The 26,200-nt window shown below is 37.6% G+C and overlaps 1 protein-coding gene across 22 annotated transcripts in view; it reads right to left on the bottom strand.

The window, feature by feature from the left end:
* The window catches only part of MYO3B (myosin IIIB), a 248,769-nt gene that overhangs the window by 166,425 nt on the left and 56,144 nt on the right, over positions 1–26,200 (bottom strand). For 21 of the 22 annotated variants that reach the window (XR_002047282.3, XM_019290511.3, XM_039554756.1 and 18 more), the window contains one exon: positions 7,134–7,199. The exons of the other annotated variant lie outside the window; for it this stretch is intronic. Coding sequence is in view for 20 of the 21 variants with exons in the window: in XM_019290511.3 (XP_019146056.1) it covers positions 7,134–7,199 (66 nt within the window). In the remaining variant the exon portion in view is untranslated. The remainder of the gene's footprint in view (positions 1–7,133; positions 7,200–26,200) is intronic. 22 annotated transcript variants of the gene reach the window in all.

The raw sequence follows: 26,200 nt of genomic DNA, 5'->3' as shown, positions 1-26,200 counted from the left end.
TCAGTAATATTAACATTTGAAGGAGTACAGTAACAAAACAGCTTTCACAATTTCACTCATCACAAAATACTCTGAAATCAGCATGTGCACTGTACAAGTGAAAAACAACATTTAAAAGCCCTATTAAGGAAGGATTTGCTTCTGAGGAAAAGAGAAAACTAAAATATCTTCAGCTTCTCATCTGAGCGTTCATTTAAGACCAGTTTGGAATAGTTAGCTCAGGCACTGTCAAACATCAACCATGCTGCAATTATTCATAAAACCAGTAAATGTGCTGCACCCGCAAATTCAGCCAATTTGTTTGGCTTGTGGAAATTAAAAAAAAAAAAAAGAAAAAAGAAAAAGGTAGTGCATTAGTTTGAACTGAGAAAATTGACTAGCAAATCTACTACAAGATGGGTTCCAAATAAGGTATGATGAAAGTATCACATTTGGTCTGCTATTTTTTGGATCTAAAGTAACAGAAAGGCTAAGTAAGTAGAGATAAAAAAAAATGTATGTTTGCCTTGACAAAAGTCAATCCATTATCTAATTTGAAATTCTAGTATCTTCCATCATGCTTTCTTAGCTGAAAATTAATTCTCAGAATTCATTAGCGTCACTACATTAAACATAGGTTGCAGCCATTTGCTGCAATCTCACAGCCAGGCTCCTAAGCACCATTTCCATTCTGCCACAATAACAAGCAAAGATGAAGCATTTATTAGCAGAGGATAAGAGCAGCCTCCCATCCACATAGGCCCATCTGAGACAGCCTCTAAAAATTCACTGGCTGCTTGCACTCGGATGATAACATTGTTGGAATTGCTGGGTCTCGACAATGTAAACAGCCATTTCAAAAACAGCGAATCAGATGGCTGAAATGGAGAGATATTTATCAGCATTCATCAGCTAATATTTACTAATGAATAAACGGAAAGAAACATTTCATAAGAACTGCAGTGGTGGTCTAAGTCTCCTGTGTGTTCAGAAATAGAAAAATAATTACAACGTCACTCACTATTGCAGCCAAACCTAAGTAGAGCAGCAGCAGTTCTTTCTTTCAAAAATTCTCTTTCATCAGATCTATTATGATCTATTTGACCCCAAGTACTTTCTTTAAAAAGAAAGAAACCAAGCAGCTGTAACTCTCATAGCTTAGTTACATTATGATTTATCACCAGTATTTTTTTTTCAATTATTACATTTTATAAATGCCACATTTTCTGATGATTTCTTATCTGCTAGAAGTGTATTGCTAGAACTCATTTTGTCTCATAACCCAAATATCCAACCAGACATCAAGCAACTATTTAACATCTACATGCACAGAAGATCCATAGGTTAATATTCGGAAGGAATTATGACTGTCCATCAGACTCTGTATTAGAGCTGGGGAATTCACACAACAGCCTCTGGGTGACAGTGATATAAAGTCCCTGTGCTGTTCAACTGTTATCTGTTAGCTAAAGTCCTCATTGCCACTCCTCTGGTCCCTATCTCCCTGCCACTCCCTGGCTCATCAGGGTGCTTTCCCCATCACCTGCTCCTCTCACAGCTCTAGACCATTCTCCCCTGCCTGCCACATATTTCACTCCTTGCACAAGTACCTGCTGTCTAGCAGTGAGAAATCTTTCCAGGACTCTGTTATTAGGATAAAAGAGCTTTCCAGGGTCTTGAATCAGACTTCAGGCCATCCTGAGGTGCTAAGATCCTCTCCTCCCAATCCCAGAAAATACAGTTACCAGATTACCCCCAAAGATAGAGATGGCTCCACTAAGGTTCTAGAGTGGAAATTTCCCAGAGGAAGAAGAGTAAGGTCGTATCTACTTGAAAGGAGGGAGCATTCACTCCTAAGCAGGGAGAATGAGGTCTCTAGGTTCTGAGACTTTTTTTCACTCCACATACTTGCCTGATTACTTACATCACAAGGTTGCTTCATGATGCAAGATTAATGAAATCAAGACCATGACCTCAACTGGGTTGACTCCCCCTGCTTAGAGAAATGGAAGGACAGACACTGACAAGCAAGATCATCTAGGCCAGGTACATTAGGTCAGAAACTTTCCAGTCAAAGAAGGAAAAATAACAATCTCTGAGATTTTTTTAGCTGGTTAAAATGCTCAGTAACTGAGTGTTCCTTCTACCTCTGTACCACATGTAGCTGTGGCAGGCACTGGTCAGTTACATGCAGCAGAGAGGTGGAGAAGACATTTCATGAATTACGTTTGCAGTAAGATGCAAGAATGTGCCTGCTTCTCTGACATTTCCCTGCTTTCCACTTCCAGGCTTGCCCAACCCCCACTGCTGCAGGTCACTAATTTGCAAAAGTGAACTAAAAAACTGTGACAGCTTTGCCAACACCATTTCTGTTTTCAGTCCTAATTCAGCAGGACTCACAGGATAGAAATAACCTTATCTTCAGGACTATAAATAGCTGTCCCTTTGCAAAAAGTAAATGCTGGGGACTAGGGATAGGTTAAATAGGTCTCCTGTCTTGCACAGCATCCCATGCTAAATAGTAAGGATTTTACTGTTCATTCTGCTACAATCAGATATCAGGATGAAAGACTGAATTTATGACAAAGAATTCAATCATCACATGCATGGTATAAATTCTGATGGTCAGAACATATTTATAACATTATTGATCTGCCTTTTGGTAGCAAATGCTGTAAATTACTAATCTTCCCCAAGAATGAGACAAATACTCAAACAATGAAATGTCACCATCACCTCTTTTCTTAATAAATCTTATTCCAGTTTAATGTTTAACATCAAGCACCATATAGTATAATTCAGAGCACACATCTGAAACATAACAAAGATTCTATCGCACTGAAATTGTAAAATTAGGTGTGGTAAATACCTTTACCTCTTCTAAATCTTCAAAAATTACAACAGGTTTCCCAGCCTTATTTGAGCTGAGTAAGCATTACAATGTATTTTGGCTCATATACATGGTTTAGAGAACAAACAACAAAAACTCTATGGAGTGGCACCTCTTGTAGCTCTTTAGCATGGGTCCAACAGTTGCTCATGTTGAAATCTTTGAAATTTTACCAGTGACAACAGAAATACAACCAGAACAACTCTAGGGAGCATCTCAAAACCACAAAATACATTTATTTATTGTATGATTAAATTGATGAATAGCCTTTCATCAGCGATTGGTCTGCTCTGTTTCTTTGGTCTGTCCTTGAAGGCCCAGAAAAACAAAAACCCTTCAGAACCTTGTACAACTGAAGCTTTTTATTAGACACACTATGTTTTGCATGTGTACCAGATATTCTCCCTTACGTACCTATCCCACTTTGACACTATAGCATGCAGCTGATTTGAGGCAGGCTTTTTACTACAACAGCTCATTAGAAAGTAGAAGATAACTGTATTCTTTCTGTATGTCCATTCCTCTGTATAAATATATATGTTCCATGAAATGTTCGAAAGTGGTGGAGATCTTTTGTCAGGTACTAAAATTCAGTATTTCAAGAGCTTGCATCAATGAACGAAATGCAAAAATATACAGATTTGGTGGTAACCTTACACATCGCAATCTGTATCTTTCTGGCATTTGCAAACCTCTGCCTTCCCAGACACTGAAATTAATAAGTTACCTCAAATGCATATCATGCTCTCAGTGAAAAACACAGTAAAATGTTCTTCATGTAATATAAACAGAATGTCACTGAACAATTGCTTAGATTGTGAAAAAACTTTATCTGCATTCAGGGAAGTTAAATATAAATGGACCACTTAAAACCCATATAATCTAGATGATCTATTAACTGAATAACTCTGAATGTAGACTAATCAATATGAAATTCAGCTTGCTAAGCCATGTTTAAATTGAGTACAAAAAAGGGAGTTTATCAGGACAAAAAAACTTATATTTGTACTGTATTTGCAATGTCATTGCTAAAAGTTACATTCTGATGATAAATGTGACCATAATTCCTTAAGTTCACATTTTGACTTTATTACTTCCTGAATTTCTTAATTCTTTAATTCCCTCCAGCTCAAGAATGACTAATTAATTCAAAGACCCATAATAGCTAATCATTGGTTAAATAAATTTAGAAGAAGAATGTCTGTCTCTGGAGATACCACTTCTAGTTCTAATTAAAATTACCATTTTGTGATGTAATGTAAATAAAAGTTATTGCATTCTTCTGCTACAAGAACATATTAACTCTTTTATTTATCCCTAGAGATCAGTCAAGCTTTGAAGTGCCAATAAAATTATTTGCCACTGCTGTGGTAGTTTACATGATCTTACAGAAATGGTAAAAATGCTATTGATATGTAGATAAAATAAAGATAAATAATTATTTATCAGATTACAATGGGAGAGACAAATTTTTATGCACAATCACAGTAGTACAGAAAAATACACATACATAAAACTTTATTGACCTTTTAGAAGTATGTATGTGCTGCCTGTATCTTAGTAGATACCAAATACAAAATTGGGCTGGTATCAAGAGATGAGAGCTGAAATTGTGTCTTCTCTTTATTTTTTTAAAACAAAATATCTAACTCAGATTCACTATCTTCATTGTAAAAATCCTTATGAGAACACTACATTACAGTCTTCATCTCAAGTCAAGGTCAACAGAGCTGGGAATAGAAACATATATTCACCAATCTAAAAACTATCTTGACACTCTCCATTCAGATTTTGTAAATATTTCATCTTACTAAAATGCTGCTGCAAAATCATCATCTCTTGGGGCAGTAGTATCATAATTAAAAATAGAGACTTCATTTCTGAAAAATATATGATCACAATTTTAACAGCTTAAAGAGTTACCAAAAATGAAACTTCCAGCTCAGGCATGTTGTAAATCACTGTAATATGTTAGAGACCACTTATAAAAAAATGCCTCTTGAGACGATGGCATTTCAAGGAACGGCAAAGTGGGGTGAAAAAAAGCTACAGTGACAAGGTTTGGCAATCTTGGCATAAACAAAATTATCGCATAAACCAAACTGAAATCAAAAGCTTAGCCAAAGCTACATGCTCAGCTTTGGTCAGTACACAGGTCTGGCCCTCAACTTGAATAGATAAGCTTGTTATGCAAATGATGTTAGCATCAAGAAGGAGGTAGATAATGAAATTATTCAAAAGCTGATCACTCATCACAAGGGTGACAGAAACATCAGGCAAGGTCCTAACATATGGATAAAAGGCAGTATGGAATTTATACAATCACTACTTTTAATTTATCATAACTAGGCTGTCACAAGGCGGGCATAAACAAATACATAACTAATGCATATAAATGAGCCAATTATCAGTAATGGCTAAAAGGTTTGCAGTTGTATGATCCAATGTTTCATGATCTAAATTTTTCTAGAAAATCAACTAATGTAAATCTAAGCCCCCATAAAAACATTTTGTAACCTCTGTATCGTAACAACTTTACAAATACATGCCCAAGAATACAACAATGTCAGAGAGAATTCAATTTCAGTATTCTCTTAAAGGCAGCTATAACATAGGGTATTTATTACAATTGTTGCACTTCTCCATGTTAAGAGAACCGTGTATGAGCATATTTCCTTAGTTCATTGTGCATATCACTGTAAAAATGAAAAGCAAGAATTGAGAACCTGCAAAAGTTGATGGTGAGGAAGTAATTAAGCAAAAGTAAGTAATAATCCATGTGATTAAAAAGATACAATTTGAAGATATAGAAAACTCAAAGGACAAGATTAAAAACAAATTTAGCCAAAAAGTATTAACATCTGACTTGTGAACAGTGCACACTGAACTAAAGGACTGAACAAATGCTAAGAAATGTTTAACTGAGTTTTTGTGTTGTTCTCAAGCTCAGTGGGGACTTCTAAAAGGGAAGATACCAAGAAAGAAAAACTTATATAACAATGCTGAAGGTTAATGCACAATGTTCCTGAGACAGGAATGTAATCTTATTTACCAGGTGCAGTAACTTTCTAAAGCACAAGTGGAATATAATCCACCAGTGGTAGTCCCCCAGAATACAGCCTTTAAATACAACACAATCAATGGTTTCTTATAATAGAATGAAATTCATCTATCACTTGGTGACCCCTGTACTTAAACACTGAATCTGCCATAGATCCCAATGTACACTGCTGTGTAAACAAGGACAGGCATTATGGAGAACCAGAACTTGGAGCAATCTGCTCTAGAGGAATGTACTTCTACCTGCACGGAAGAGATTCTGAGTTACATTGCAGCAATAATAGCAATGGCCTTCCTCTGTAGGTCAAACATTACACTGTATCTCACCTTCCTGTCTGGTTAAAGATCAGCATAGTAAATACCGATATTTGTCACAGATTACTGGTAAAATTTGCACCAGTGTTTTTATTTTTAACTTCTGAAATGGAAAGGCACTACTATGCAACAAGCTGAAAAAAAGTATCAGGTAGGATATTGTACTCTACAAGTAGTTGGATACACCAAGGAATAGAACAGATTCAAAAGGCAGATGTGCATATTTACAAACCTATCTTGAAAAGTCTGTACTGACAAGTGGTGTTATAATAGTATTCCCCACGTTACACCATTTGGGCTGTAATAGGTTCCAATGAAATACTGAAGAATACTAAGAATCACTCATAAAAGTTGCAGTAAGACTTTTGAATATAATGCTAACAACTACTAAACTGTGATTTCCTAGTTTCACTGTAAAAAGAAAAAAGTAAAGAAAAAGCTTATTTTAGTTTGGTGACAGCTGCATTCATTATGCTCTTTGTACTACTGGTGCTCAATTACATAGTGGATACACAACCTACTGAACCTTAGTAAAGTTCTTTCTTATCTTTCAAATTCTTATTTTAAATTGACCAGCAGTCATTTTCACTAATCCTTTTTTCTGCTCAACACAAAATTTCACTGGAAAACCATCAAGGAAATCAGGTATATTTTATAAACTTGTTCCAGGTCCACAAAAATCAAAAGACACTCAAATGAAGAAAATTACGTAAGAAGATCAAATTGCACTGTAAAGCTTCCAAAAAGTTAGGCATGGTCTAGAGTCTGTGAAAAGAAAACTGTAGTGAAAAACCTGCAAAAGCAAAAACTCCATAAGAAAATTCTGTTTTCAGATTGGCACACATAGGTCTTGCTGAATAAGCTGTTTTTAAAAGAAAATAAAACTCACTGTGAAATGAAATGGTTGAATCCTCTGCACCATTTTTCAGGATGTAGCAAAGTAGGTGGAGGGTTTCTGAAAAACAAGTATTTGAGATTTCAAATGTTAATGTTATCTCACAGATAGTCGTCAAAGATGTTACTGGTTCCACCAAGGAGAAAATGATAATTGAGAAAATAATAGTCAAATTGTCTATGTGTCACCTTTGGATGCCTGTTGTTTTTTTCTTGCTGTTGCTTATTCACTGACAGCTCTCTTTTCATGTCCTTCTCCTTTTATGTCAATACCTGTGAAGTTGGTAGTCAGTATAGCTCACAGTGTACTTCCCAACACTTCCCTTTCAATTCAGCCTGACTGAAAATGCAATACTAATCTAGCCATGAAACCACTTTAACCCTTTGCCCAAGATCACTTATTCTGATCAAAACTTTTGAAGTTTGAATAAGAACAACCTGTAGCATTTTCAGTCTGGGTTTCAATCTGTATTCAGTTTGGATGACACTGTACGCTCTAAAACTGTTAAAAATAGATGTTATTTTTAAACTGACATCTAGCAGACAGTATTTTTACATTACATAGTAAGATGGCCTTTGTAAAAATAATTTTTTCAACTCTGATAAGTTTCATATTTGACATATAATTACTTTCCTTCCTGATTTTTACTGTTACAGTTTAGTTACATAAACATACAAAGCAAGACCTATAGGTCACATTAAAGGAACCAAATTTTAAGAGGCTCAAATTTAAGTGGACCAACTTACAGCAGGAATTGTTTGTAAAATCATATATTATATTATACTGCGTTATCCTCCAGAGGTTTCTTTTGAAGCTTAAAATTTGCGAAGTACTGAAGCCTAATTTAACTTTTTAAGATTAAACTTGTGGTTTATGAAACCTTAATGATTTATCTTTTGCTGTATTTGAGGGTCATGTATTACTGAACCGGCAGGGAAAAACAATCACAGTAAGGCTTATTCTACAACAGAAACACACAGTAATATTCTGGATTGTATCATCACAAATCATGTCATTTATACTGTGGCCACATTCCACAGAATAACACTCCTAGGAAACATCTCACAAAACAAAAAGGAAAACAGCATAAGCAACATAAGTTAGTGCTGATTTGCTCAATAGGCATGAGTTTTTCATGCATATTCATTGAAAAATGCATTCTATTTAACAATTACTCTAAAAAATACAAGCAAGTGGGTTTGAAAAAAAATTGCAATGTGGATTTGTAATAGATGGGCCACTTTTGCTCATTTTCAAAACAAATGCAGCCATCAAATTACACTGCAGGATGACAAGTTTGCTGAGATTACTATCTTACTACCTTTCTCTTTTGCTTCAGAAGACTAAGGGAATACAATTTTCTTCACGAAGTGAAGAAATCCAGAATGTTTGAGACGTGCATTATTTAGCAAATTTATCATTAGGAAAAAAAATATATGATTGGTTATTTTCAATGACAATAACATTTCATGGTTGTCTCTCCTTTACCAGGCTCATACATTCATGCACATCACAGAATCTGATTTTTTACAAGCATTAAAAAAAAAGACGACTATTTCCAGGAATACTTGTAGAAAAAAAAAAAAATCCTATATCAAAGAAAGACAAACTTTAAAAATATCTTTGTCTATAATAAAAATGGTTATCAGTCCAGACATCCCACATATGTGACCTCTGAAAACAGCTTTGAGAAACAGCCAGCTGGGGTTAGTGTATGTTTCAGTCTTTATACTGCAGGAATGGTACTCTATCTGACATTTTGGATTCTGATGAACAACTAGCTTCTATTGTACTGTGAAGTACAGTGTATTTCCTTTTATAATTATACCAGTACTGTCTACTGAATATTTACTGTGAAGTTTTGAATTTCATAGCAAAGTAATTTGGTTTTTCAAAAGCTCAATTACTATTAATGAAATATGCAGTTTTGTCTTTTCTGTTTACAATGTTTCAAAAGGCTTCCCAGATGGTAACAATGTTGCTGACAAAAAGCATATGGTTTGGAGGCTTTGTTAACAATCTCACAAGGAACTTTCTGAAAAAAGACACAGAGATACTTTCCATTAGTTGCAGATGTTATGATGGAAACAGGTGGTATTTCATCATGGAAGAACAGATCAGTAGAGTAGATGTCATTCAGGAAATACAGTTTGTCATTTGCAGGTTAATGATTAATGAAGAAAGCCATCTTTTTAACCATACAGAACATGTTTTGTCTAAGAAATTACTAAGCTACTAAGGTCTCACTGACAGCTACTCTCTTTGGCTGACCCAAATCAACACAACCAAGGAAGTACTAACTGCACAGATGTTATCTTGAGCCTGATACTTTTGTATTTGTTGATAGAAGATACTATGTTGTTCTTAGTGCTTTTGTAGCAAAACCATTCAACTCTGTACTTACACGACTATAAACTGATGTTTCTGGTATCCCATCTGTAAAATTGAGCTGATAAACAAAATCAGAACCTTAATTCATTAGCATCTGTAAATTACCTTTGTTCCCCTTGATGAAAAACATTACCTTAACTGCAAAGTAAAAAATCAGCCCATCCTTTTCTGACATCATGTGAATAAATGATTTCCAGAAAGAGGCATAAGAGCATCAGTTTCCTACCTTCACTTTGCCTAAGACACTAGAAACTGTTTCATGGTGATAGCAGAAGACACGACTGCTTCCATGGCACCTTGGAGGTGGATTTCTGCAGTAAAGGCTCTAAGTTCTAGGGTAATAGGAAAAGGAAGATACGCAAAGGTAACTCTAAATTGTTTTCGTAAGCACACCTAGTCTTTTGCAGTTTGAAATTAATAGTCCATTAAGATACCTGTAAGTCATATCCCGATTCATATCTCATTAAAGAGAAAAGGTAAAACAACTCACATGCATCATCAGATGCTAAACCACAGAGAAACAACACTTGCCTGACCACTTCAGCTCAAGGATGAAACTAGGACCATTTTGGATTCCAGATAATGTTAATTCCATTAAGGAGTTCTGTTGCTTTTGTGTACTTGTGCCAGCCAACATCATTGCATTTCGCCAACACCTGGCTATTTCTACAGCACTCAAAACACACTCATAGAAAAACTAAAAAGCTACCTCTCATTAACTTGCTGACATAACTTATTCTACTTTTTTCACATAAAATTAGAACACTCCACATGCTATCTTTCAATCATCTTTGCCACATGTATAAGAAGCTGAGGCACAATATAGTCTCATTTTCTATTATATGTGATGGAAATTTTGAGAAGTAGATAGGAACATTATTGGAAAAAACAGCTATAATTGGGTTTGTCTTTTGAAAATGTCCTCTTTTGATGCAGGATGAGTAATCAACCATTTATTTCCCAACTTTGCCTTTTTTCCTTTAGTTCATTCTATAATTCATAATTAGTCACAGAACTACATGCTCTATTTCCTTAGGCAGATGCATTGCCCTTGTGAGTAGTTTTTCTATCCTTGCATTCAGTGCTTTCCACGGTCATACTAATGCTGTTTTTCACTGGGAGTTTTGCTTCAGCAAAGAATGCAGGGTCGAGACTGTACAAGACACCCACACAGGGGGACAATGTTCTTTCTAAGGACAAGAAGACATTAGCAAGCTTATCAAGCAAGAACTGCTGCTGAATTCTGACTGATACACACACAGCTGTATGCTGGAAATATTTTAATCTGTAGAGCTTTATGTGTTCCCATCATTCAAGCTGCCTCCAAAGTCACAGCTGGTGAGACAAAATTGGTCATTTTACCACAGTAAGGCCAATGATGCAGTCCAGTGAGTACCACTCACCCTCTACATTAAACTGGGAACCTAATTACAGATCATGGATAATAGACATTTGTTGGTAATGAGAAAACAAATATTTTCATTTATGACAGAATTTTAAAAACTGAAAACACATCTACTATTTTTTAAACTACTTCAGTAAACATAGCCATACATTTTATCAACAGAAATCACGACGGTGCTTCCAATGACCAAACTGCAGCTGATCAACCTACCACATTGTTTCTAGTGAGAAATTAGCAGATGAACAACCAACACCTGTCACCATGTACAGGCTCTGACAATCACAGCCCCACACAAGCATGTTGAGATCTATTCTTCTAGCAGACTGAAGAGACTATAACTCTGTTGACAGTTTCCTAGGTTTATACACAGCTAGATTTTACATGAAAATACACTTTTCATGCATATTTCAAGTGAAACAGCCAAAGAAAAAAGACAAATTCAACCATGCATAATAGTATTTCCTTACAAAGGGTTACAGGAAAAGAATTATTTTTACTAAAATACATTAATAATTGACAATAATTAATACCTCATAAATTCTCATACAAGTTTAAAGTCCTGCTGCTCCAGTGCAGGACTCTCCACCTCTCCAGTAATCCCCCCAAAATAACCAGGTAATTCTCAAAAGGGCTCAGAAGATTCCCTGATACACTTGGTTTGTGGCCCATTCAAATCAATAAGAGGTGTTCACTGATCTGAAAGAAAAATTCAGACCCTAAACACTCTCCTATTCATCTGTCTCCTACTAAAGTCCACTGAAGTTCAACTGACTTCCAGTAATATATTTCACCAAAGTCCACTCATCAGGAAGCAGTGTACTGTTATCAGCTCTGTGAAGTTAAAATAAAAACTGTAGAAACCTGCAGAAGTGGAGAATCAGTACAAAATCCTCTGTGTATATGGAGGCAGGCCTTTGAAGATGCTTTTTAGGTCAGGAAAGATATCACCAATCTGAATGCTGTTACATGGAACCTCCATGGTTGGGAACCACCACTGTAATTTGCTCAAGAGACCAGGAGATCAGAAAGAATACAGGATTTACAACAAAACTGGAAGCAATATCAGAAGCATGGGATTGGGGCAAAAACAGCTCCAGGCCTAACGCAATTGTCTGCCTATTGAGTTGATCTATGGGACTCCAAAGGCAATTGAACATCCTCAAAATGCCAAGAATTGTGCAAGTCTTGACAGTATCAGGCACCAATTTCCCTTAAGTCTTCTCAATCAGATCTGTAAGCATGGCATTCCGATATCCAGACAACAAGGCGTAAACAATATCTTATGACTGTACATAACAAATCACAGCATATGAGACAACTGGAAAAGGTAGCAGCTACTTACAGGATCCTTAGTTTCTTAGGACTCAGCACAATTACATAAAACTTTCTTGGGCAAGAGAACAGACTAATGCTAAATCACAGTACTCTAACTATATATAATCACAGAATATACTGAGTTGGAAGGAACCCATCAGGATCATTGAGTCCAGCTCCTGGCCCTACACAGGACGTCCCCAAGAATCACACCATGTGCCTGAAAGTATTGTCCAGCTTCTTGAACTCTGTCAGGTTTGCTGCTGTGACCACTTCCCTGGGGAGCCTGTTCCACTGTTCAATCACCCTCTGGGTGAAAAACCTTTTTCTGATATCCAACCTAAACCTCTCCTAACTCAGCTTCATGTCATTTCCTCTGGTCCTGTCACTGGCCATGAGAGTAAAGAGATTGCCCCTCCGAAACCCCTCGCACCAATGTTGAAGGCTGCAGTGAGGCCTCCCTTCAGTCTCCTCTTCAGGCTGAACAGACCAAGTGACACCTCAGCCACTCCTCATATGGCTTCCCCTCCAGACCTTTCACCACTCCTCTGGACACTCTCCAATACTTTAATATCTTTTTCATATTGTGGTGCCCAAAACTGCACGTAATATTCAAGGTGAGGCTGCACCAGTGCAGAGCAGAGTGAGACAATCATCTTCTTTGCCCAGCTGGTGATGCTGTGCCTGATGCTCCCCAGGATGTGGTTGGCCCTCCTGGCTGCCAAGGCACTGATGACTCATATTCAACTTAACCAGGACCCCCAGGTTCCTCTCCTCAGTGCTGCTCTCCAGCCTCTCAGTCCCCAGTCTATACATATAACCAGGGTTGCTCCATACCAGGTGCACAGTCTGGAACTTGGCCCTGCTAAACTTCACACAGTTGGTGATTGCCCATCTCTCTGATTTGTCAAGGTCTCTCTGCAGAGCTTCCCTGCCCTCAACAGTCATCAGCTCCTCTGAATTTGGTGTTGCTGGCAAACTTACTTAGTATCCCTTCAAGTTGTGCACCCGGTCATTAATGAAGATGCTGAACAGAACAGGGCCAAGGATGAAGACTTGCAGGACCCCACTAGTGATCAGACGCCAGCCTGATGTTACTCCATTCACTATAACCCTTTGTGCCTGACCTGTGAGCCAGGTATTCACCCACCACATAACCAGGTTATTCAGCTGTATGCTGGACATATTGTCCAGAAGGATATCGGGAGAAACAGCATCAAAAGCTTTGCTGAAGTCCAAAATTATTATATCTACTGGCTTTCCTAGATCATCTAGGTGGGTTACCCTGCCATAGAAGGAAATCAGGTTTGACAAGCAGGACTTTCCCCTCAGGAAGCTGTGCTGGTTGTGATTGATGTCTGCATCATCCTCCAGGTACTTTTCAATACCTCCCAGAATAATCTGTTCCATGATTTTACTGGGCACTGAAGTGAGACTGACAGTCCTGTAGTTTCCAGGGTCCTCCTTCTTGCCCTCCTTGAAAATCAGGACAGTCAGATGGGACCTCTCTGGATTCTCAAGACTGTTCAAAAATCATTGAGAGAGGTTTTGCAATGACATCAGCTAGCTCCTTGAGGATTCTTGGACGAATCCCATCAGGCCCCATAGATTTGTAGAGATCCAGCTGGAGCATCAAATCCCACATAATTTCAGGGTTGACTGGGAGTTAGTTGATCATTCTCACAGTCATGGCTCTCCAGCTCAGGACACTGAGACTCCCTTGGTCTGTCATCCATGTTGAAGACAGAAGCAAAGAATGCATTAAATACCTCTGCCTTGTCCCTGTCCCTGCCTGTGAGCTGACCATCCTCATCCTGTACTGGGATGATGTTGTTTCTACACTGCCTTTTGTCATTGGTATATTTGAAAAAAACTCTTCTTATTGTCCCCCACACTTCTGGCCAGCTTTAGCTGGAGCTGAGCTATGGCCACACAAATTTTTTCCCAACAGTGGCAAGCAGCATCTCTGTACTCTTCCTGTGTCACCTGATCTTGCTTCCACTGGGCATGCACTTCCCTTTTAAGTCTTATTTCTAAGAGAAGATCCCTGCTCAGGCAAGCTGGCCTTCTGCCTCATCTGCTTGAGCTGCAACATTTGGGAATTGCCTGCTCCTGTGCCCTTAGGAGGGGATGTTTAAAAAGTGACCAGCACCGATGAACCCCAGCACCAGCAAAAACACTTTCCTGGGGGATTTTACATAGTAATTCCCTGAGAAGCCTGAAATTTGTTCTCCTCATGTCCAGAGCTGAGGTTTTGCTGGCACTTTTCCTCCTGTCAACAGAGATTTTAAACTTGTTCACTTTGTGATCACTGTGGCCAAGACAGCTGCCAATCTCCACTTTGCTCATGAGATGCTCTCTGTTGATCAAGGAGAGCATCCTTCTGAGTCCACTCCTTTAGGACCTGTTTCATAAAGTTGTCATCTAGGTTTTTTAGGAATCTTCTGGTGTGGTTTGTACCAGCTGTGTGATACTCCCAGTTGCTTTCTGGAAAGTTGAAGTCCCCCACAAGGACAAGGGCAGTTGACTTGGAAGTGTCCCTTCCTCAAAGAAAAATTCATTAGCATCATTGTCCTGGCTAGGAGGTTTACAAAAGACTCTCATGATGGCATCCGCATTTGTTTGTCCCTTGATTCTTATCTAGAGGCTCTCAACTGCGCCATTGCCAACTGTGAGCTCCATTCATTCTAGCCTTTCCATTACATACAATGCCAGCCCAATCCCCATCTGTTCCAACTTGCCTATTCCTCCTTAAGAGCCTGTAACCATCAAACAGGGCACTCCAGTCAGAAGACTCATCCCACCAGGTTTCAATTATGCCAGTGATGTCAAATCTCTAGGACTGGGCCAAAGCTTTGAGCTCCTCTTGTTTGTTCCTTCTGCTGTGTGCACTAGTCTAGAAACATGTCAGGTGTTGTACTCTGTAGCCAACATCTCATGAAGCAGATTGAGGGATCCCATTAGTTTTCATTTTCTCAAGTTTTGGCACACCATCCCATTACTCATCACTACTAAGCTTGGTATTTTCCCTCTTTCAAGCTGAAGTTCAATCAATGAGCTCTTGCTAGCTCCTGTGCTGGAGCTCTTTTTCCCCTTTGAGAAAGGCACATCCCCTCAGGTGACAGTAGACCAGGTGTTGAACAGATCATCCCATGGTCAAAAACCTCACATTTTTTCCAATTACACCAGCCTCAGAGCCAAGCATTGACCTGATGGATCTGTCTACTCTTATCAGTATTATTCCTTGCTACTGGAAGGATTGATGAAATCACTACCGGTGCTCCTGATCCTTCAACCAATTGTCCCAAGGCCCTGAAGTCTCTTTTGATTGCCCTCAGAGTTCTATTTGTTATTTCATCGCTGGCAGCTTGAACAACCAATAACAGACAGCAATCAGAGGTCCTTACTGTGACCTGGAAAGTTTTCCATTTATGTCCCTTGCCTGAGCCCCTAGGGAGCACTGGTAAAATGACCTTTATTCTGTGAAAATGAAAGATACAGTACATCCTAGGAAAAGATTTGAGGAAAGGGGGAAGAAGGAGTATGCTCCTGCCGAGTTTGCTCTCCAGACACCTTTGCACTAGCAACTGATTCACTTCTACACAGTGTCATCTCCTTCCCTACTCTCCCCCTCCCTTTTCTCTGAGGACTCGTGTTCTTCTGTAAATATCTAATTCAAAACTGTTAATATACAACTTCAATAACTTCTCTTCCAGAATTATCAAAGGCATATATCTATTCAAATAATGTGTAAGCACCTTACTTCTAACAAGGCTATGCTGCTTTAAACCGAGACCAAAATCTACTGAGGGAAAAGAATTCGGTTAAAAGCAAGCAGAACACAAGATATTGCTGCCTCATTACTGAAAGAAAAATATTCTTCTTGCTTAAGAATTTTACTATCTTTTAATTACAGAAGCAGAGTTATCTGATATTCCCTCTTCACTGGAATTTTCCATAGGCTATACACAGTTACAGAAGTCTGGACTCAATCCAACAGCATATGATAAATTTATATTGAATTGAAATTCAAACAGACTACAGAATTCTAATTACCTGGAAAGGTCAAGGGTAGTAATCCACTTCTTAGGGTTTGGGGTTTTTTTTTGTAATATAGGCTCTTGATCTAGTAAAAAACAAATTGGTTACCTGTTTTCCCTCTTTCTCAGAAGAGAATGATGGATATGTATTCTATAACACATTTGCCTCTTTTTGCTTATGTTTTTACATGACTATTAATTCTGCTGCCACTAAGTAGGTGACTTAGCAGGTTAACAATGAAATATGGGCTCAGCTGCAAAACAAATGCAAACCCACCAATAAACAAAATATCAACTAGGTCTTTAAAGCACACTTAAATCAAGATTTATTCACAAGTCTCCTGCTTATAATAGTTCATCAGGCAGAAAAATAATAAGCAAAAATAAATGGTAGAAGGTAGTCAGTTCCACAATTATGCACAAATCTCCTTTTGATTGTCAAGATTCACTTTATGCATTGCCAAAAGAGAAGTGCTTCACGAAGACTATAAAGAGGCTGTCAAAAGAAACTTTCTAAGAAACCTCCATCACATGAACCATCTGTGATTCAAAATGGTATGTATCTGATAAATGCCACCTTTAAAGTAACGAGTACGGACAGAAATAATGTGGTAAGCACATTAAACTATCTTGAAGGTCAAATAAAAACCTTCAGAAAATGTATTAAACCAAATCTCAGTTATGTAATTTTTTTAGTCCATACAAAAAGAAAGAAAATGGAGGAAAAAGTATTGCAAAGTGTTCTGCTTGGGAACATCTGGATTATCTTTTGACTTTTTCCCTTGAATATTGCAATTCACAGGCCACTGGTTTCAGTCAGATTTGGCAGCCACAAGGTTTCATTAGCCTTTTTCAGAACCTGACAAGGCATCATTTATTTCTGTCATTTATTCTTCAGTTTCCAGTTTCAGTTTCTGGCTTCACTGAGACAGAAACAAGTGTTTCATTTCAGAAATAGTTTTGGATGGAGGCGAAAACATACAGCTTTGCATTCCAGTGGTCAAGCTTCCAACCAAAAATTCAGCATAATTGACTTATAATTATGCTTTGTTATCTTATATATTCACAGAAGTTTTGGAGAGTTAAAGAGGCTCAAGCAAATTAACAGCAATTGAAACAGGAAGTAATAGCAACAATTTTTATTTATAACCAGTTCTCATCTTTAGTGCAATGTAGTATTTTGCTTTTCTATTAAAATCATTGCTCTCTGAATTAGCAAATCAGTAGAATGTCAGTTGCCAAAGAAATGAAAATGGGACAGCAATACTTCTGTGCCTGACTGAAATACATATGGTGGTGTCTAGACACTACACTTCTGTAGCTGGAATATTAAAATACTGCAATTACACAGCATATTTGTAGAAATTTATGGGAAAGTAAAATATCTTTTTATATCTGAAAGTGAAAATACCACAGATAAATTTCTAACGACAATTCTTGAATTGTACATGTTTCAAACTCCCACTGTACATTAGCCAGTTTAAGAGGCCTGAGTAGGTTACCTGCCTGGAGGCACTGCCCAGTGAAGCAGATCCACTCATGGAAAGCTAAAATTTGGCTCAAGAAAGACACAGAGGGATGCTACAAACTGTTTATTTTAAGCATAGGAAGATTGCCAAGGGAAGAACTAGACCATTTGGAGTCTAACATGGAACAGTGTACCACAGTTCTGTGCCCCTGCTGAGATCTCCCTCTGCCCAGGAGGGCAAAGCAGAGCAAAGGCCCTGCCATACCATGGTGACTCTGCCATTAGGCTCCATATCAACCCGGACACAAGGTAACACAGAGTATCTGTGATTTTTCAACTCACAGGTTGAAAACATGCTTTTTGGGGCCCTCTTTCCATCAACAATAAAACGTTTTCACTACATTGCTTCTATGAAAAGGGGGACTTGCTTCACAAAACCACACAAGTGGTTTTTCCACTTTCGCGTCTTTAATTTGTCTAATTTAGCTCTTACTTTCAAAGAGGAAGACACCTTCTTATCCTTCTATTTCATGAAGGTGTCTTCTTAGTTGAGGCTCTACAGAAATACAAATAAACCTAACAGTAACCCCATAAAAGAAGTTTATTACCACATGATTGATGTGGCTGGTACTGAACATGCAATTCAATCATTACACTCAGCAAAAGCAAGCACTTAAACCCTGCATTTGCAAAGGAAGTAAGGATTACACCTTCTTTGTATTTTATGACTCAAACTTAACTTATGCTTTTCAGTTTAGTATTGTATGAACTGATATTATTCTGACAGCTCTACCAGTCTAGTTCAGAATTAAACACTTGCAGAGGGAATACATTAGTTAATGGTGGTATATTTCCAATGGACCATTAGGAGGATCATATTCTGAAGCAATAGACTGAATAAATGCTGAAACATAAAGAAATGTACAAGATGTATAAGAGTACCATTTTTTGAAAAAGGAATTATCATTTAAGGTAATACACCTTCTGAGCAAGAGGACTGTATGTGGAATGAAATTTATTTGTTCCCTCTCCTATTCCATCCAATAAGCTTTATTCTAAAATACTTAAAATTTTGTCTGGTATTTTTTTTTAATTGTATGGCTTCTGAATCCCTGTAGATTATAACTGGAGTGAAGACTAATAAACACAGTATGATAAACATGAAAAATTTATTCATTACCAAAAAAAGTCCCATGACAACAATTCAAATAAACCCTCTCTTATGCAGAACTAAATGACAATAATACAGTAAGACCATATCCCAATAAACCTGTAAAGATGCTAATTTAAAACTCGTGTTCCTTGAAACAGTTGGACAGGCTGTGGAAAATACTTTGGGAAAAATATTGACTCAATAAGCTAGGGTATCTAAGAAAGGATAAAGGTAGCTAAAACACATTTAAGGTAAGAACCGCTAATGATGCATGTAATGTGTAGCAAAGCAATTAGTGATGCAGTACGAAACAAAAAAAACCCTACAGAGCTGATATATTAGAATGTCATGGAACACATGAAAATCAAGAGGGATGCTTTTTTTTTAAATGCAAGATTTAACCCACACCTCATGCTGAATATTCTATGGTAAGCTATGAAAAGAAGTTTAAAAATCCAGAGAAAATGAAGAATTGAAAGAAGCAATGGGAAATGACAGACACAGGACAAGGGAACATTTTGAAGATGGGAAGCAACATCTTGGCAAAAGGAAAGACAAGACAATGCCAGGATTGGGAAAAATATCAAAGTACTAACAAGGTGAGAAGAGCAAAAAGTAAAAACAAGAGAAAAAAAGGATGATGAAGACAAACAAACCAAAATCCCCAAAGGCAAAACTAGGATAAAGAAGTAAATATACATCTACAATAAAAATAGAGGGTATAATATGGAACACAATTCTTCCTTCCTTCCTGAATTTCCTCTCAGCAATTAATTATGAGTAACTAAGGTCATTACGTACTTGTTAACAGGACATGAGCACTCCATTTTAAATAAAACATAGAATGGCTAAACAAAGAAGAAAATTACACTTTTATCAAGTCAGATCTCTGGTTTTGTTGTAACATAAGATGTTTTCTGTTCTTTTTGCATCCCCAGACAGTTCAAGCAGATGCTGCCTGCTCTAAAAGTCTGACATGCTTGCGAGCTGGCAACAGATCATGGATCATCAACTTGCCCAATGAATCCATCTTACTGTAATTCAAAACATCTTTATCCAGCACTTGTACTAATATGTGAACAGTCTGATAAGAGGGAATCTGATATAACTATACTGAGAATGAAGAAACCTAGCAGTTACATTTTAGCTAATTTAATCAAACTAAACTGCATAAAGTCAATCACTTTAGTCAGCCAGGTAGAAAGATGAAAGCTCTTACTACTATTTATTTCCCAATGCTCTCAGAGACTGTGGTGCTGGATGCCAAAGCAGAGATACCAACTCCCTCAAAAGCAGAAATGTTCCTTTGCCCTGTCACTCTCCAAGCTACCGAAGAAAGGTTTGCTCAGAAAAAGAAGTGCTCTCTTTCCAAGAGCACAAGATTTGCTTCCTCTGTTCTCACAGACATATCTTTTATTTTTTTTGTAAATACAGCTTTCACTCATTGGATCTCAACATTCATTTGCCAAGTAGATTAAAATGCCAGTCTCAAAGATGTTATACCTTAGAGATCTTATATCTTAGAGATAAGCAGGGCTATGTTCAAGTTGCCCTTAACTTATTTTGGATACACTATAAAAATTTTGACACTTTTTCAATGAAACAAATATAGACCTCTGTAAAAATAATTGCACCTGCCCTGGAAAATTCACTTGGTTTTGGTAAGTTTTACCAGGTTTTTTTTCAGTCTTTAAACCTAGTTTTATACCTTTATACCTGTATTCAATGCTAATTTTTAAGGGTTACTAACAACACTGGACAAATTAGTCCAGTGATTGTTTATTCAGACTGGCTAAGTAAGTAAACTATCCTGTTTACTATTTGAATTCCTCCTAAAACACCTATATGGATGAAGTGAACATTTTTCCCACAGCACAGACTAATACAAGCTGGAAAGGACCTCAGAAGGTCTCTCCGCCAAGCTCCTGCTCAAAGCAAGATCATCTACGAGCTCAGCTCAGGTTTCTCAAGGCTTTATTGTCTCAGGTCTTCAAATTCATTTTCATTCAATTTCTGGTAAGGACTCTTTAGTTATCATGAAAGTCAGCACTTTGAAACCCAGCTATTGAACACGGCCATTGCTTTGTATCCCCACACTCCCAAGATCACAGTTAGCCACATACAAATACTGAACCTTAGCACAGAACCAACTTACAGGCCATTTCACCAGGCCTTCATCATTATTTACCACTTCCCCTCTCTTTTTCCTTTCTCCATTTCCTGCTTGCTATTTCTTCAAACAACACTCTAACATCTGGGAACCTAGCAGTTCCAAGTCATTTAATCTGACTACATTCCAGTTTGTTCATATGCAAAATGTGGTCTCTCTGCAGAGAATGCACTATCTAGCGTTTTGCCTGGGAGTTTTTCCTTGGCCTAATGATAGTTGTGAAAACTTGCACCTCCTGTAGGAACTCCTGGGAGAAGTTGCCATACAACAGAAATCTAAATGGCCTTTCATTATCATGAAATAAACCCACTGAAATCATTATTAACTCTCTGAATACTGTAGTTATAAAGATTTATAACCAATGCCTACTCCAATAAATATTTCTTTAAAAATTTTATGAGTTCTAACTTATGACTACATCTGTGATAGGAAAGAAATATAAGCCACTAATTGTTAATAGCAAATGTGCAGATATGTGTAGTGCATTATTACTGCACTAATCATGAGTAATGATTAAATACACTGCATAAAATCTTAACATTAATCAAACTGGTAACTGCAACAAGCAAATCAATACCTTTCAAAGCATAGCTCCTTTTCACAAAATATGTTTGCAAATAGTGTGATTGCTTTTTATTGCATATTTCTGAAAATTACTTTAGAGAGCAAAGCACATAGGCATTTTGTGACTTTTTATTACAAAAAAATAACCAACACACGTTCATTATGATCCTAAGGATAATTACAATCTTGCTAGAATGTGGCTAGTATCTAAAAAGTTCACTTTCTTTTTCTTCTGCTTCAGTCAGTCAGTGAATTAATTCCTTTATAAATATGAACATCAATATTCTATTTCTCAGAAAGGCGTCTGTTTTTTGATTATACCCCATGAAAGTTTCTGGAACTGTGAAAGGTACAAGGTGTCTTATTCACTCTGCAATACCAAACTATGTGATGAGATTATCTTTTTTTCATGCAAAAGTCTAATTTAATTTATTTGGCTCAATTCATTGTAAGTGATGCGGGCTACTGAACTCCAATAGTAACCATAGGCTATGAAGTTTATTTTGGAATCCCACAAGGCTAATGGTGTATAATGAAGTTTCAGTTCTTTAGGACTGCACTACAAACCAGAACAGAATTTTGTTACTTTCCTTCAAACATTAAGTTCTAACTTGTATTTCTAAGGCACAAGTACGGGCAGTTGCCTGCACACCAACAGCCCTGCAAAACCATATGTTAAATGCACCATAACTCAACAGAGCACAAGTGTGTACCTTGCATGTGCAGCAATCCAGGGATAAAGACGTATGCAAAAAAAGGAAATGTTTGACAAAGTAAGACATCATAGGCAAAATATTAAAGTTTTATGAATGAAAATTTATAGCACTGATATGGCTTTCACCCAAGAAAGTGTTCCAGACTTCAAAAAAAGTGACTTTTTTGCAGTCTCCTCTTTCTCCTCCATGACTGACAGAAAAGCTTTACCACTATTTCATATAAAATACCTCTCACTAAAATTTAGTCATGCACACATGAGGGACTGTATGGTCTCAGTAACCTGCCTGTCGGCATTACGGCTCTGACACCACATAACTTTCCACTTAAAGAGCAATTAAAAAGGGGACTACAAGTTTTTCTACCATGCAACAAAACTTTAATTCAAACATCACCTTCTTCAAATCCACTGCAAAAAACCAAACACCTCTCTGGACTAAGCATGAAGATGGTTATCATGTGGCACAATTACAAGATAAGGTAGACTGACTAAGGATGTTTGATAGACAGGAAATCTAAGGGAATTACTCATCCAGTATTTTCCTCTGGCAGCACTGAATACAAGTCTCTTGGGAAATTATTTAATGCAGAGCTCCCCTCAAGGAAGTTAGGTGTGGAAACATCACGTGTCCTCTATTGTGGGTAAATCCCATGCCCAAAAACAACATCGTGCTATTTGCAGCCTTTGTGTGCAGTTGCAATACTTGGTATTTGGGGCCCACAAAAAGAAATCAATAAGGAAATAGATTTTCCTTCTTGCCAGTATTTAGAGAATTTAGCACAGTAACTAAGGCTTTATTTGCCTGTAGCTGTTCCATAGAAAAAAAGGGAAAAAAAATAAAAAACCCCCAAACAAACACAGGAGTTTACACAATTTAAATCCTGAAGGATCATTTTAAAAGGGAAGCAGAATCCAATTTTAACAGACCCTAAGTAGTCTGTCTTGTGAATGTTCACTTAATACCAGACCATGACATTCTTAAAATTTCAAGCAGGGAAACCTGCTCTGGTTACCTTGGTGATACATTGAAGACAAAATAGCACATAATTGTTGCTGATGTCACTGCTCCCAATTGTTTCCAAGGTTACAGAGTACCTCAAATAATTGTGATGTTTCATTTCTAGACTGTATTGGAAGCCCATTTTCTGTTCCCAGTAAATTGTTTAGTACTGCAGGTAATCCCTCTAAACCTTATCTATTAAGGCATCAGCAGCCTCTCAGCAACCTCTGGTAATGATGTAGGCTTATATGTTGAAAATGTAGCTACCCAGTTCTTTACTGAGCAACTTGACTCCTAGATTATCTTAATTATTTTTATCCTAAGAATCTATCTCTATAACAAAGTATATTAATCAATCATATTAAAAGATCTGAACATTTAATGTCTTAGGGCAAAGCAATATTACATGTGAGCTATCTACCTGAAAGGAAGCTGTTCTCTGCAGTAAATGGTGGAAAATTGGCTGTTAACTATTGTGAGATTTTCTCACAATCTTCAAACTCATTTTAAATGCAGAGCATAAGTATTTTGCTGCACTAGAAACAAAAACCAGCCATGCTACATCTTCTCCATTGCAATGCCTGTGCACCTTAGCATGAACCTCCTTAAAAATCAGTATGTACTCTATGTAAGGATTACGCTGACAGTATTACTGCCAAAAGACAACTACAGACAATGCTGTTAACTACTGTAGTCCTGTCAAGAAAGAAGGGAGCAGTTTTGAAAATACACTAAAACCAACATATTTTTAGTCTACAATAATAAAAACAAGGCTTGGTAGGTCAACTCTATCCCCTAAATCTAACTAAACCACATTTCAAATCCTCACTTCTGAAGGAGACAACAGTAGATGTCCATCTTCCACCTCTCCTCCCCGTGGATATGCCTTTCATCACATGACTGCTCTCAGACTGCAGGGCTTGACCTTGTCAGCAAGAAATTTTCCACTAGAGCAAAACAAAATGGCATTCACAGTATCTTAGCAGTCTGTTATTACTTATGCAATGGATTTTGAAAAGTAATAATTTACTTTAGAAACTGGATGACTAAAACAGTATATGTGCATTTAATGCACAAAATTTACTGCATATGGAGTCACAAAAAACATCTGTCTGGCATCTCAGCTTCCACCTAGGGTTCAGAGGCAGTTGAGTGCAGCATGGAGAGTAACACAGAGCATCAGAAGTGATTCTTTTTTATTTGCTCAGAAAATGGTTGAGAGCTGAGCATGTTTATTTTCATGATTATTCGAGTTTCCTGATGAATTCATTTCAGCTGCATGCATTTTAGCTCTTCTGTGTTATAGCAACAACTATACTGGCAGGAAACATTTGGTGAAACAGTCTGTTTTAAATAAGCACCAAAGAATATACCTATAAAACAACACCCTTCTATTCATGAGAAAGCCAGTTGGAGGAGAGACCCTTAATGAATCAAAAATCAGAAACATACTGTGCAGGCAAACTCCTCCTTAACAGCTGAAACAGTAAATGCTTACAACAGACTATTCAACAGCAAGCCACAGAGCACAAATTACAATTACTTGCTGAAATTAGGCTATGAATACACATGAATGAGGAGTGCATTTGCAAAATCAAATTCTATCTGTACATGACTTACAAAAAGGAAGAGAAAGACAAAATCAATGAGAAACAGGCAGATGTAGATAAGTTATGTGATAACTGAACAGTTAAGGAAGGAAAGGAGGGAAATTGCACCAAGATGATTTAATTTTAGGGCTGATTCCCTATTGTCTTATGTAATATATAAAAATACTTATAATATTCTACTACTTTCTCAAATATATTAAAATGTCATAAGGTAAATGAAAAACAGACCCCATTTTGCTATGATATGCTGCCAACTGCATACACTTCAATTTCTAGATCTACCGCCAGACTTAAAAGACCAGTTATATATGTGTACTTGGTACAGTCTTAGGCAGAAATAGCTCTCTGCTTTTTAAATAAAGATGATGTAATGAAGGTAACAATACCATCAGCCACTCATCACTTTGTTAAACCCTGGCACAAATCTAATTAAATCTGATATTCAAACCCAAGGATGAATTTGACTTTTTATGAATTCGTATACTCATTAGGAATTAATTAGTAACTAATAAGCCCTATACATCCTCATAAGGGCAGAGCCCTTGCCCTAAAGCCTTTTGGCACTTGTGTACTCTGAGACAATGTGACAGTAACATTACTAAAATACCTTGTCCTCATAGCACAGAACTCTTTCCCCGTGGACTTAACACATGTACTGTCAAATCATACAAACACCTACATCCACCACTAGAGGTGTACTGCAGGGGTCAAAATGGTCCAGTCCCATTCAACATCTTCATTAATGATGAGGCAGAGCGCACCCTCGGCAAGTGTGCTCTTATTCCAACCTGTGAGGAATGGCTGGTACACCACAGGGTTGTGCTGCCATCCAAAGGGAAGGAACCTCAACAAGATGGAGATACAGCCAACAGGAACCTCAGAAGTTCAGCAAAAGCAGTGCAGAGTCCTGCACCAGTATTTGCTGGGGGCTGACCATCAGGAAAGCTGCCTTGCACCACAGGAACTGAGGGTTCCAGTGGGCACCAAGGTGAACGTGAGCCTGGCACTGTGCCCTCATGGTAGCAAAGGCTGGTGGTATCCTGGGCTGCATTAGGAGGGGTGATCCTTCCTTTCTACCAGCCCTGGTGAGGCCACATGTAGAGCACTGTGCCCAGTTCTGGCCTCCCCAGCACCAGAGAGACACAAAGCTACTGGAGACAGTCCAGAAAATAGTCACCAAGATTGATTATGGGACTGGAGCACCTCTCATATGAGGAAAGGCTGAGACAGG

This window comes from Corvus cornix, chromosome 7 (genome assembly GCF_000738735.6).
Source record: "Corvus cornix cornix isolate S_Up_H32 chromosome 7, ASM73873v5, whole genome shotgun sequence".
NCBI classification, from domain to species: Eukaryota; Metazoa; Chordata; class Aves; order Passeriformes; family Corvidae; genus Corvus; species Corvus cornix.
This window is presented reverse-complemented; position numbering and strand designations above follow the sequence as displayed.